At 49.3% G+C, this 14,040-nt stretch overlaps 4 protein-coding genes across 4 annotated transcripts; 3 read left to right on the forward strand and 1 right to left on the reverse strand.

The window, feature by feature from the left end:
• Positions 1 to 486: 486 nt before the first annotated feature.
• Positions 487 to 1,632, reverse strand: BKA67DRAFT_594738 (uncharacterized protein; the record flags this gene model as incomplete). Its single annotated transcript, XM_046105082.1, has 1 exon — positions 487 to 1,632. One exon carries the CDS (start codon positions 1,630 to 1,632, stop codon positions 487 to 489), a length of 1,146 nt encoding a protein of 381 aa, XP_045954419.1.
• Positions 1,633 to 3,244: 1,612 nt separating this feature from the next.
• Positions 3,245 to 4,601, forward strand: BKA67DRAFT_400628 (uncharacterized protein). Its single transcript, XM_046096689.1, has one exon. It carries the CDS (start codon positions 3,580 to 3,582, stop codon positions 4,387 to 4,389), a length of 810 nt encoding a protein of 269 aa, XP_045954420.1. The 5' UTR covers positions 3,245 to 3,579; the 3' UTR covers positions 4,390 to 4,601.
• A 3,784-nt stretch (positions 4,602 to 8,385) lies between these two features.
• BKA67DRAFT_539736 (ASST-domain-containing protein) lies at positions 8,386 to 10,233 on the forward strand (the record flags this gene model as incomplete). The annotated part of the gene is made up of 2 exons (XM_046100686.1): positions 8,386 to 8,811; positions 8,866 to 10,233. The coding sequence occupies 2 exons, from the start codon at positions 8,386 to 8,388 to the stop codon at positions 10,231 to 10,233; spliced, it is 1,794 nt and encodes a 597-aa protein (XP_045954421.1).
• Positions 10,234 to 11,160: 927 nt separating this feature from the next.
• Positions 11,161 to 13,383, forward strand: BKA67DRAFT_594739 (heterokaryon incompatibility protein-domain-containing protein; the record flags this gene model as incomplete). The annotated part of the gene is made up of 3 exons (XM_046105083.1): positions 11,161 to 11,301; positions 11,377 to 11,971; positions 13,370 to 13,383. 3 exons carry the CDS (start codon positions 11,161 to 11,163, stop codon positions 13,381 to 13,383), a joined length of 750 nt encoding a protein of 249 aa, XP_045954422.1.
• Between the last annotated feature and the right edge of the window lie 657 nt (positions 13,384 to 14,040).

Here is a 14,040-nt window from a genome sequence, read left to right on the forward strand (position 1 = left end):
ATGTTCATTTCAGTGTTCGTAACTTTGTTCAGTGTCTGTAACTGGCTGCCTCGCAGTGTCTCAGAACTTAGGGTGCAGTTCAGGTCACGCAGTGCAAGGACATGCTATTCTTCGGAGATCAAAACTGGGGGTTCATCTGGGGTGTATTCCCATGTATTGATAGAGTTTCGCCGCTGTCAGCGCCATATCCGGACGGCGCTGTGATCTGCTCGTGGCTATCTACCCAAGCAAGCAATGCTAATGCTACCCTGAACTCCACTGGCCATTCCATCGTCCCATGCAATATGGTTCTCGTCATCGTCCCCAATAACACCTTGGCCGCCGTTTCCTGTAAATGTATCCGTTTATATAACCCTGTAACCATTAAACGCCTTTAGGTATCATGATGGAGGCCCACAGTCGGACCCCTCTAGGAAAGGAATCAATCTCTTCTTTTTTTTCAAACGCAAATCCTGAACTCCGCGCTCTTGTTGTAAATGCTGTTGATCATCGTACTTGAACGGCACCGCCAAACATCCGTCCCCACATGCCCCGTCCTGTCCGTGCCCGCTTCGCTTTGCTGCCACCCTCTTGCATCTCCCTTAGCTCATCCACGCTGATCTCATAAGGAAGTAGATGATCGTCTTTCCTGTAGTTTCTGATCGCAGCCGGCTGCGGCATGTCCAGGACAATCTCAACAGGTGATTCGTAGAGATCCCCATCGGCGTAAAGGTAAGGGTCCTCTGGTGCCGAAAGTGGGGTGCTAGATCGTGAGTCTTGCCGAGAGGAAATAGATGATGCGTACGAGCTGCTGGAGCTCGCTCCTGAGCTGTAGGACAGACCAGGAGGTGTTGAAGCATCTTGTACCATGCGAACGGTCTCTTGCTCGGGCAGGGACGGCTGTCGTGACCTGGAGTTCCCGCGCGAGCTTGGAGGCGTAGGGAATTGAGTCGCTGCAGACCAAGCATCTGCCTCCCTCTGTTTGCGGAGAGTCTCTTCCCTCTTGCGCTGAATGCGGCGAGCGTACTTGACATCGATCTCAGCACGAATAGGTGCCAAGAAAACATCCAACTCTCGGTAGAGATCCTCCTCAGTGATTCTGAGATCCCAGTTCAGTAGGAATAGCAGTTGCTTCTCCATCAAGTTGACTTCAGTTCGGCTGAACCCAAACGAGCATCCATCTGAGTTGATGTGGCTGTAGTTGGCCCAGTGCTTGTTCTTGGGTGAGCTGTCATTAAGATACTTGGCAGCAAGGATTAGAGCAGCCAGAAAGATGCGGTGTGATGTGCATCGAAGGCCCTTTGCCATCGGCTGCAGATGAGACTTTAACCTGTTGAGGTAGACCAGCGTTGACATCAAAGTGGGTACCTGTACATTAGATGAAACGACAAGTTGTGTGATAAACTCCTCGAGCGTCGGCAAAGCACTGTCATCAACCCGAATGGCCTTTGGCGAGGGTGTCCGAGGTGGAGTAGGCATTTGTGTTTTGCTCTGAGCCGGTGGCGGTGGCATCATGTGAGGGTCGCACTGAATGACCTCACAAGCAGCCTGAGCCAGGTATGAGATCATGGAGCTGTCAACGGGTGTATATACGAAATGGTCGAGAGCGGCGGCATTAAGCTCAGCCATAGAGAGTCCTGATATCGACGCCATGGTAGATGTGTGTTAAAGTGCGAGGAGGGTGTAAGACAGATAGGTGATGATGATAATGATGATGATGTGAAGCTTGCAGATATACGACGAGCTTCAACCGACTTCTTCCGTACGTACCCAAGAACGGATACCACAATAGTAAGATGTGACAATATCTGAAATGAAAATCCGGGGAAAGAATGTAAGAGTGTGGGAAGGCAGTTGGTATTATAAGAACCAACAAAGCCGAGCCGGCAGGGAGTGGAGTGGAGTGGGTGGTGTGTAGTAAGGAGTGTTAACCTAAGTGTCACGCGGCGGTGTCTCCAGACTAAGGCGCAATAGTGTACACAAGAGCATGTACCTTTGTACCTTTAGTCAAGTGTCTGCAGGATGGATGCCAGATCAGATGGCTAGTCCCGCTGATAGAAAGGATGGGACCCGCTGGGCCACAATGGTTATGCGTTGTGTGTTAATAGTAGTGCGTAAGTGGGTGACGCCAGTGTGGGCGAGGCTGAGCCGTCGCGTTGGGATGGTTGGGCTTGGCCGATGATCGACGCCGAAGTGCCTGGACCTGGCTGGAGGGGTCCTGTCGGAGGGGGCAGGCGCAAGGGTCCCACAGGGAGTCTTGCGCAGGGGGGTTCTGAGCGGAAAGAATGTGAACACAGTTAACGTGCGTCACTCGGGACAGCCGTTGTGTTGCTCTTTGTGTCCCTCAGATGGCAGATTGGTTGCAGACGGCTCAGATTTAGCCTATGCTTGACGGCAATAGACTTTGTCTGGTCAAATGAGCTTCGAAGCCAAAAAGCTTGCGGTCGCCGGAAGTGAGGGCGAGACAATTGACACCGAATGATACCGAGGTGTCGGGTCTGGCGAACTTGTGGCTGAATGGCGAAGACCGGGCTCAAAATTGAATTTCAGCTCGAGTCGCTCGTTGCTTTGCGATCCTGTTAATTGACGGCGGATTGTTTGTGGATAAAAGTGCTTTTGGTCATGTGCGTAATGAACTACACCAATGCAGAATAAAAGGCAAAGTCAATCGCAAGAAGCAAGAATTTCCAAAGCGGGATGCCGAATTGACAGGAAATACGAATCTTGTGCAGATTTGACAGGTCTTGCCAAGTCAAACTGTTCTCGTATCGCTGGTGGTTGGCGAGGGTGGATTTCCGGAGCCTGCGGAAACCTGGTGATGCCGAATCAATCGGGCTGATGCCTGACAGTGAACGAATGGGTTGATGATAGCTTTCCAAGAATTATCCAATGCCGGTAAAAAGTCGGTTTCAGGCTGCGGCGTGAAGAGACTGACGAAGAAATCGCAAGAATGCTGCGGTGAGGCGACGTCAGAAAACCGGGGGTTGGCCAGCTGGGAGGATGGCAGATCACGAGGCAGATGGCGAGGAGACGCGCAAACTAACCCCGTAACACTGGAGACTCGGCTGGGTATCGCTGGTTCAACAAATAAATAAAAACCTGCAACGTGTCGTCGGGTTCGTGTGACGAATTGTCTTGATGTTTCGCAGTTATTTGCCGAACACTGTTGCACAGCCTGGATATAGACGTTCTGCCTTACGAAGAGTCTCGGGCTTAGTTAATGCGCGGTCGCTGACACTACGCTGGTACTGAATCAGGGCAAGTAAAGAAAGGCAGCCTCTTGACTAGCAGGGCGAATGAATCAGAACGTTCAACGATTGAAATAAGGGCCAAAAGTCCGAGGCGAAGGAAACCAAGAATTAATTATCGAAGGTCGTGAATTGTTTTTTCTTAAGACTGGCCAGAGTCTGGGGTAGGTAGGTCGAGTCTATCGTCTCGCGTAATAAGCTCGTGATGGCCGATTGTGCAGTACGTGTCTGCGGTGTATCAAGTTAAGAGGCCCGGGTGGATTCGCTTCCGCTGTCCCTTCCAACAAACATGGAATAGTCGTTTGGTAGTTGGGTGTTATGTGGAAAGAGAAGATTGCGAGGGGGTTGTTGAATGTCATATATCTATTTCCAATTCTATATGTGTTCCCGCGCGCTTTTGCAACAAGATTCCCATTTCGGCATCTCTATCTCTGTGGCCCAAGACAATTGGGCAAGAGAAGTGCCAAATCCATTTGCTCAACCGCGTCGTCTGTTCCCGACACACCCCTACATGCGCCCCCAGAAAGCTCTGAAGGGCCGGCGATTCTATGATCTGAATGGTTGGCGCTTTGCCAATTCATCCACGCTATTTGCTATGCGCTGCATGATTATTTTGATTGAGTGGTTGAGAATGTTGGATGGGTGCGCAGTTTGCAAGAGACTCATTGGTGGGAGTCGGCGAGACATGAAACAAGCGAAGAGGCCTGGGGTATCCACTAGAATGCAGCCACAGGCCAGTATGGATTTAGAAACAGCATTGCGGCTGCAGGAGCAGTCTTTTTGCTGCCTCTGTGCAGCAGAGACTTCCAATCAACAGGCGACAAGAATAGACGTCCAGCCTTCAGCGGGAATCAAAACAGGCAGAAAGCGCCAGATGGCCGGCCGTCTAGACAAATCTATGACCAGCTGTAAGGCCAAGCCTGTATGCATTCTTGATGGTGCATTTGTGGCCAGTCTCTTCGCAGAGCGGCCTGATACAATTAACCGTCCTCGATGCAAGGGAATTTCAGATCAGACAGTTGATTCTTTATCAGTCACAGTCCTCCGTAGTTACTGGCCACACACACGTAATGACAAGAATCGGATCGACGAGCTTTGTCTTGTGGCCGTGGATCATCACTCAGTTGCCGTAGCATTGCAGTCATTGATATTTGCATTGTGACATTCATCAGGGACGTATGGTAGACCAGAATATGGGAAACGTTGGCTTGCAATCTATCTCGCAGATGCCCAGAGTTGCATAACGCCCAATTTGGATGTGCGACCCGTCTAGTTCTTAACTCCGGTGGATCATCTCAATATCTCAGAAACTTGTACAAGGATCGTGACGATCGTGAAACAAAAGACAGCGTACACCCCGATCTTTCATAATGATTGCAGTGCATTAGACCATAATGCCTTCGACGGCCCAAGAGTAATTGTTCATAAAGCTGAAAAGTGCCACGTAATGAATGATCAATCCTGTCACAAATTTTTATTCTGACGAATGTACACGAAAATTCACTGGGATTAAAAGCCTCAAACAAAGCTCCGGCATTTTTATAATATCAGATTGAGGGGCCGCTTGTCTAAACAGGCAGCCCTTCATGCCAATACTATGTATGTATGGATCCGTCCGTATGTACCGTACAACTATTTCGGCATGTGAGCCGAGTACTAGTATACTGGAGCATGTGGCTGGAAAAAAACACTGCTTGCCACTTGCTCTTACCCCGCCACGAGTAAACTGGTGGGGGCTCTCAACCGTTCAATGACTTTGATCCCCTATCCTGTGCATGTTTATTTTCTGAACCGCAACCTTGCAGCCCTCGGAATGCAGATGACGGTTCACCACTGCAATTCTCATACTAACGTGCTCAGAAGAAGTAATATTCTTAATCAGTCACGTCAACTGCATCACTTCTAGAACGGTTGAAACATGCTTACGGGCTGTCTCGAATATTAATGAGGATAGTGTACTATATAGTGTGCTCGAATTTTAGCCTCTCTCGTGTCCAAGAAGTCCCGGTTTCTAGTTGCCGATGCACAGTCGCCAGGTATGCCCTTGCACTTGCCGAGATGCTCCGTAATTGGTTTGCCGCATACATGCTTGGTTAATGTATGAATCTTACCGCCTCCCGGTTCCTACAAACGGTCAGTCGTGCATTGATCTTTGAAGCGTGTCACTGCACTACTTGACAGCTAAGAAATGCCTATTCCGGCGGTGTGGTTCAACGCTCTGACGACACCTCAGAAGTTCTCCAGAATGCTACCGCCCCTCGCTTGCGCCTCTCGACCAGTTCATCCAGCAAGCTAGCGAGGGGCTCTTGCTCCGGGAGTGTTAAACTCCGCGATCGCGGGCTCTCCTGTCCAGCCCTTGAATACCAGCCAGCTACGAGTGGCTCAGAGTCTACGGGCCGTTCTTCATCCCTGCCATCCTGAAGCATGCATTGACTGCCCGCAATAAGCTACAGACACCTCCGTTCAATCCGTGCTCAAAACGCATAGAGAATAGAAAAGGGCCTTCCGCAGCACCGCCAGTATGCAACCCCGCCATCATGTGTAGTGGGTAGGACAAGAGCAAGTGGCTGCACTGTCAAAGGAGCCAGACTTTTGCGCCCCCTATGTAGGTGCAGCCCATCAGACAAGCATCTTCGGGATTCCTCGTCCACACGATGCCTCTCAGCCTGGAAGAAGCATGCTATGCACACTAATTTCATAGCACTGGACCCGGTCTGTTTCTCACCGCCATAGCAGATCTGTGGAATTGTTCTGCCTGCCCCACGATTTTCATGGCACTTGGCAGCAATGGCCCCGCTGATTTTCGAGGATGGATGGCTCCCAAGACCGTCTTAACCCGTTCCGGGCCTCCAAGTTTCGGAGATGTGCCGTTGACCTTTCATGCCCGCGCCGCCATTGGTTAAATGCTTTCGAAACGAAACATCCCGAGTCAGGCCTCCAAATCCAATGGTTGTCACTCGTCTGCACCGTCCATGAACTTCGATCATGAACTGGTGTGGGTGATCTTGTGGCTCAAGGTAACTGCCCTGCTGCCTACTAGTACTGCATTACAACGCAAGTTTTTCCGGCCCGCGAAAATAACACCTCGCATCCCGTAAACTTATCAATGAAGTCTCTTGAGCCGGCATAAATGCGTGGCTCAGCAATCAGAGGCCTCGTGCGCACGGTGCAATGCTGCAACTCAGCGAACACAACATTCAGTGTTGTTATGGTCCACGAAACGGGTCTGGCGAAACATCATGGTGTCATGTCGCGCTTTAGATTTCGCCTCGGTCAACAAACAACTAGTCTAGAGCAAACCTATCTCGGAATTCGAGCTCATAAGGCTGCGTCAATAACACCAAGCGAGCGAGTACTATCAATCAGCCCCTTCAGCGCAACAAGGATCAGACCGCCACCAAGATACATGTAGAGCTTCTTAATATGAGCACGACCATGTCATTCAAAATTTTGAGCGTTCGCGCGCCATCCGCTCAGGAGATGCCATTGCACACTAACTTGATCAGTCAGTTCGTGCTTCGCAGCACACACGGGAAGCCAAGAAGCTCCAAAGTTACCACGAGTGCAAGCTAAGATAGCACCAATGCAGGTCCAATTAACACTAGAATGCTCTGGCCACCAGCTACACGAGCTCAAAGTTGAATCTTACCTCCACGTTTTTCATGATCCGAAGACACCTAAAACTTGAACACAAAATGATGAGTTCTGAAGCAAATGTCTCAGCTCTCCTGTCACACGCATCGCCCTGTCTGCGGAATACTTGTGGCATGCTCCGCCTGTAGTTCAACCCATATTGAACCTTAACGTGTTCATCGCTATTTGCAACCAAGACCCTTGTCTTATTATTTGACCGGCACGGACTGTACCGATTGATCAGCTGAATTCTACTGTCTCCCATGGCCTCAAGCTTCATTGGAGGTCTAAAGCCATCGATGTGATACATCTCCTCCGTTGATCAAAGGGATGCGATGCACGTACGGGTGATGCTCGGCCGGCGGCTGTAGAGAGGCTGAGGCGGCTACCTCAAACACACACTGACTGTCCAACGGACCCGTCTTGGTTGCTTCTCACAATTCCCCTAATGGCAGCTGTATGTTTCAATATGTGTAGCGGGAGTCTGCATCATCCTGATCCCAGAAATGGCAGAAACAAAGCAAGTCCATAAGCGCCTGCGTCAGGGATTTGTCTCCGCAAGGATCCTCGAGGCAGCCGCAGGCGATTAAGCGTCCAATTAAGGTGCTTACCGCGCAAGCTTCAATCATTCTAATTTCTGCCCAGCTGGCCTCGTCCAACCAGCGCTTTCCGAAATGCGCGGCTGTACGGCAAATTGCAGCAAAGGAACAGTCGTTCGTCTCTAATTTTGAAGCGCGGATGAATAAGCCTAGTTGCAGCGGCTACTAAAGCTTCCGGAGTCACTGCGATGCAATGAGCCGATATGTTAGCTGCGGCAGTCACAGCACCGAGAATATGACGTGCTCGCTTGTTGATACACCTCTCACTTCGTCCTGATGGGAACAGAATTAGACTTTGCGCACACGAATTGGTTGACTGGTCAACGGGTGGCTCATGATACTCGACAGTCGAGTATGAGAGATTGTGGGCAAGTCAAGAGCACCAAACGAGCTTACCCAAATCATCTCCCGCTCCAGATTATTATTCACTTGCAGGACATATTACCATATACTAATGGCATATGTTACGTGAGAGAGTTGCAATGTGTAGTCGAACGTGCATCTGCGTGGATTCCACTGCGGTGTAGTACTGTTGTCTCTAACATCGCCCTGTTATCCGTGCAAGTTGACAGTTAATAACTGTCTTCTAACCTTTGTGTTTGTCGACTTTGGTGGAGTTATCGATTTCTGTCTTGGCGCGCCGAGATACTGACGCGGCAAATCTCCTGATACGCGCGTCTTAATACAATTTTTTTTTTCTCTTTCTCTCTTCACCTCCTAAAACGTCACATCAGCAATTTTGACATGTTGTCGCTACGACAACATGCACTCTTATACTATCACTTCTCTTGTTGCTCTATAACAATATAATTTAGAATATTGGAGTGCCTCATGTTCGCTGTACCCCACGAATTTATGAGCTCGGCCTCGATATAACTACGCGAAGGACCCAATTATACCATCAATGAACACGTGACACATATTCAATGTGGCATCACCAATATGGAGTCATTGTATTGGCAGCATTGCTAGCACTAGACTTTTGTTTTATTGTCAGTGCCGACGCCAATGAATTCCCAAACAGCCTTTTTCAATCATCTGGCTATGACTGGGGCATATATGGCTTGCATCCACGACAGACCTTCAAATCGTTCGATCTTCGCCCCCCCTTGGTCAACTTTCTCCAGTGGGACGAAGAATGCGATTTTGGATATACTCTGCTAACGCCTCGAGGTACTCTGGTCTGGAAGCCTGCGCCGATCATCCTTGATGGGAGAGGTGAGCTTGTTTGGATGGATGACCGGTTTGGTGAAGTCATGAATCTTAACGTCCAGGAGTATAAAGGTGAGCAGTATCTGACTTTTTGGACCGGAACTTTCGATGAGGGCTGCGGCAAAGGATCTTACTACATGGTTAGTCGAACGTCTCCAGATTCGCAATGTGCTGAGATGCCTAACTTTACGTAGATAGACTCATCCTATCAGGTCTTTCGGGAGTTCTCTGCTTCTCAAACCATGAAAGGCGACTTTCACGAGATTAAACTTACCGCCAACGGCACTGCTTTGGTCACGATATATGAACTCACACCAGCAGACCTATCGCCATTTGGTATTGATGGGCAAGGTTGGATCAATGATGGCGTGTTTCAGGAGATCGATATTTCAACTGGGCAAGTTCTGTTCGAGTGGCGCGCCTCTAACCATTATTCACTCCAAGATTCGTTTGAGCAAATCCCCACCTCCAGTGGTTCTCATCCCAACAAACCGTGGGACTTTTTTCATATCAACAGCATAGACAAAGACGAGAGTGGTAATTACTACATCTCCTCTCGTTTTATGCATAGCATTACGTGTATTGCTCCCAACGGAGAGATCCGCTGGGTCCTGGGTGGAAGGCGAAATCATTTCGCTGATCTTTCCGATGGCAAAGCCATCTCCTGGAGCTGGCAGCATCACATGACGCTTCAACCCAACAACACTATTGCCTTGTTCGACAATGCAGGACATTTGAAATTCTCTCGGCACGATGGTCCTGCACGTGCGATGGTCTTGGCCCTAGACACGGGCAATCTGACAGCTGAGCTCCTCAAGACATTCGAGTATCCAGGCGGCCGTGGTGTACCCTCGCAGGGCTCCATGCAGTACAACACAGAGACGGGTGGCGCCTTCGTGGGCTGGGGCTACCACGGCGCCTACAGTGATTTTAGCTCTGACGGCGAGATCATCTGCGATGCCCATATCGCACCGTCTCTGATTTTCGACCTGGGCTGGGTGCACTCGTACCGCACCTACCGGACGACTTCATGGGTCGGTCGGCCGTCCTTTCCACCCTCGATCTACATGGAACCAAACGCAGACACGGCATACGTTAGCTGGAACGGCGCGACTGAAATTGTGTACTGGGTGTTGCAGCTAGCGGACGTGGAGCAACCTTTCTATGATGACAAGGGGCATTATAGAGATGCAGGAAATTACCCGAAAAACAGCTTCGAAAGTGCCATCAATCTTCCCAGGGATTTTGAATTCACATATATGCGTATCGCTGCGCTCGACAAGCATGACAAGGTTCTGGGGTACACCGCTGTGGTCGATAGGAGAATGGGGAGTGCGCCCCGGGTTCTCGCTCCACGGTTGAGACTGCAGAAGATCGTTGCGGATCTTCCACTGTATCTCCTTACAGTGCTATCGCTCGTTGGGTGTACGTGGTTGATGAGGAGCCAATTGATATGGATTTCTAAGCTTTGTGTGAAGATCCGACTGCTAGGCTGGAGGAGGAGGAAGAGCTCCCGAAACAGTCCCCTTGACCACGAGTTGGAACGTCTGTATCAGGACTGATCAGGGGCTGCAAATTTTCTGCCTTTTGTGTGTAGTCACACTTGATACGCCATTGGACCAAATATCTAAAGAAAATGGCCCTCTGGCGAATTCAAGGGAGCCATGTCACATTCGCTGAGGCGGGCAAAACTCACACCACCTCTGAATCGAGATGACGAGAGTCGCTGTGCCCATCAATTAGTACTAGAATATGATATGAGCTGGTGTTATGAGCAGTCACGACGGCGATCATATATGCCATGCATAGAAGCCGTTCAGTGCATACGATGCAGGGCAGAAATAATTGTCATCCTTGGGCAAATGAATTGTTGAAACGTCGCGCGGATAGTGGCGATGAATCTCAGATAGGCTCAAGCAATCCCGAAATTGTTCGTTGTTTCCCGACGGCATGACGCAGCTGGTTAGGCTATCTGCATTGAGAATGGTAGTTGTTGTGATCCACGCGAAGACCATTGGGAGTGCGCTCTCCATTTGCTCCCATCGTATCCCCACGGAGCGACTGTCCACACACGGGAAAGAAATGCAGCAGTAATGATATCGACAGGACCTTTTATTTTCCCTCTACTGTACACTAGTATATTTCCCGATAATAACGGTAGTAAATGAGATTGTCTCATCGGGCGCGTTATACGTATTGCAAAAGGGCTTGTAATAGTAATGAGTTACATCGAACATGTTAAGACCCTAACGAACTGACTTTGAAGCTTGTCGGGAGATAGCAGCCTGTGCTACGTGTTGTTCACATGGAGAGCGTCACAAGTGAGGGGCCGTGATACACGATCACATGTGCTGCAGCATTGATCTCAACCTGGTGTCAAGAAGAACACCTGCATTTCACATCACCTCACCCCTTTGCCTATTGTTCGCTGTTCCTCGTCGTTCAAGGCTCCAACAATCACCCAACACGTTTTTCGTCGTTCCGCAAGCATGCGCTTGCTTGACGCCCGTACGCTGGAGTTCAAGGAGTTCTTTGGAAAGCCGACTCCTAGATATGCCATCCTCTCGCACACTTGGGGCAACGACGAAGTCTCTTACCAGGATATGATCGGGTATCACAAGCGCAAGCAAGTCGGAAACGATCTCGAGAGGGCTCTATGTGATACTCTGTGGCCTGAGAAGCCAGAAGGTGCAGGCATGCTCAAGATCAGGAACTGCGCCCAAGTGGCCTGTGGTAAAGGCATCAATTACGTATGGATTGATACCTGCTGCATTGACAAATCCAGCAGTTCAGAACTTCAAGAGGCTATCAATTCAATGTTCTGCTGGTACACAAATGCGAGTTTATGTTGCACCTATTTGGCCGATGTAGAGCAGTCGATCCGATGTTCTGAAACTGCCGCTGCAGAAAATCCAGGCTTTAGGTGTTCACGATGGTTTAAACGGGGTTGGACTCTGCAAGAGCTACTTGCTCCATCGATGGATATATTCTTCAACCGCACTTGGGGCGAGATTGGCACTAGAGATACGCTTTCGGAAGTTATATCAGATATCACTGCTATTGAACGCAGGTACTTGAAGGGTTATGTGGCCATTCATGCTCCAATTTCTCAGCGGATGTTGTGGCTTTCAGGCTGTGAAACAACAAGGAAAGACGATATTGCATACTGTGCACTTGGGATATTCGACATCAACATGCCACTGCTCTACGGAGAGGGGAAGCGAGCATTTTTTCGGTTGCAACAAGAGATTTTGAGGGGTTCTAATGACGCCTCGATCTTTACCTGGGGCTTCACTGGGAGTTTGAGGGCAAATAAAAGCGTCAACGCCCCCCGTTCACTTATAGCACATCACCCATCTCAGTTCGTACGTACATTCTGGGACAAGTACTCCAATACTCAGCTTATGAGCACCGTAATAGATTTTTCTATGGAACAGAATGGTATCAGGCTAGATCTCACCATGCTTGGAGATCCAGACCTTCCATTCCTAAGGTATGGAATTAATTACACTGCAGGAGTGGAAAACACCAAACTATTTTATCTATTGGCGAAAGAGAAGAGTATATGCTCGATGCGCATTGGCCAACGCCGATTCAACTTACCAGGAGTTTCATCAATCTTACAAAGGGTTTCACCAACATAGAAGAAACCAATTGGGCCAAAGAGTCAGTATTGGTTGGAAAGGACCAACTGTTTGTCTCGGACATCCCAATATCACCTTTCGAAATTCCATATTGGTTTATCAAAGGAAATCCCGCGTGCGGTTACAGCCATCATTTGGTTGTCATCCAGAAAAGTCGATACAAGACGAGCAGCTCATCCTTTTTGCCACCCGACGGTTTTAACATTTTCGTGGATGCCATGTTTCCAAGCTGATCAACTTTGGCGATGCTGGTCCAGGGACCTCAGCATTCACGATCTTCAGGGCATCCGAAACACCATTCGTATGCCGAGCGCGACAAGGGCTTGTGCGCCTTCTATGCCCACACACATGAAAGTGACCTCATCCTTATAGGCGAGCGGAATAATTTACACAACGGGCATCGTTTCTGCTATAGCTTAGTCTTGCTATCGTGTAGGCAGCCGGAAAATGACTTCGAATTCACGTTGGAAAATGCCCGGCGACTTCTTCTCGATAAAGACTACTACAACGCCAACACCAAGTCTTGTACACTCTGTACCGATACTGGAGATCCCGTGGACCCCGGAGACCTGATGTTTGTGCGGCATTATAATCAAGCACAGCCCGTTAATTCAGAGGAGTTGACAAGCCGCTATAGCTCCGATAAGTTAAGAAGAACATATACGGTACCTGCGGAAGATCGATGCCTACAAAGCCTAGCTTAAGACCAATAGATTCTTCCGGCCAGGGAGAACGTTATTGGTCTTATCCATTCTCTAACATGGAGCCAAACCATCGCGATATGTACAAGCGGCCCACAATTCTTTCTATGATTGACTAACGTTACCTGCCGTTGACTTTGGACTCTCTCGGCCTCGTGCAACCTGTCAGAGAGGTTGCCCATGTATCCAGAATCACCGGCGATGAGGAGTTTCTTCCCATCGCAGACAATCATGTTATGGCGCCCGAGAAGACTCTTGACGTCTAACCAGCGGATCGCTCAGGCGCGCCCCCAACCACCGTGACTACCCATCTACGAGTCACCGAACACACCAAGCAGTGACTTTTTGCGAAGCTGGGCCACCATAGTCCTGGCTGTGTCCAGTGTAACTAGTATCTGCAGCCTTGTCCGCTACGTTTGTTTTTATCTCTCTCTTTTTTCCCTTTAATAGCAAAGAGCCAGCCATCGTCATCATTACAATTGGGATTCGCTCATAAATCCGTGATGTTTGACCCGCTTTTCGCCGGCCTTCAGAAAGCATGCCCTTACTGCTTGAGATATGCTGGATCATCAAGCGACCATACTGGGCACAAAATTGCTTGTCTGGACGACGGTGAGAATTTTGACCATAACTCAACTACGTTGGCCCCGTCAAGACTCATAGCAAAGACTGCTGCCGAACATTGGAATGTAGACATCTGGTCTTACCTAAGCAAATGGCATTACCTTTATCATGTATGTTGGCAGGCAACGGATGCAATGCACTAAACTGGCAACCAAAAGAACATTTAAAAGGAAGCGATTGCCATATTCTCGTCCCATACTAGATTAATCTTGGGTCATGTGGGTATTCTACCTCGGACGGACCCGCAAAGCCCCTGCATTTCTATAATTTTCTCCGCCAAATCCCTGGCAATTCCATATTCGAAACACACCTTCACTTCCTATTGGTGCAACGATCTGGGGCATATCCCTCCCGGCAATGTAGAGAAAACGTGTGTGACGCGTATCTCGGTCCCCCTACC

The sequence above is a fragment of the Truncatella angustata genome (genome assembly GCF_020726525.1).
Source record: "Truncatella angustata strain MPI-SDFR-AT-0073 chromosome Unknown BKA67scaffold_8, whole genome shotgun sequence".
In the NCBI taxonomy this organism is placed as follows: domain Eukaryota; kingdom Fungi; phylum Ascomycota; class Sordariomycetes; order Amphisphaeriales; family Sporocadaceae; genus Truncatella; species Truncatella angustata.

Excerpts from the sequence above, each read along its gene's own strand:
- BKA67DRAFT_400628 (XM_046096689.1), top strand. The coding sequence starts at position 3,580 with ATGTCATATATCTATTTCCAATTCTATATGTGTTCCCGCGCGCTTTTG.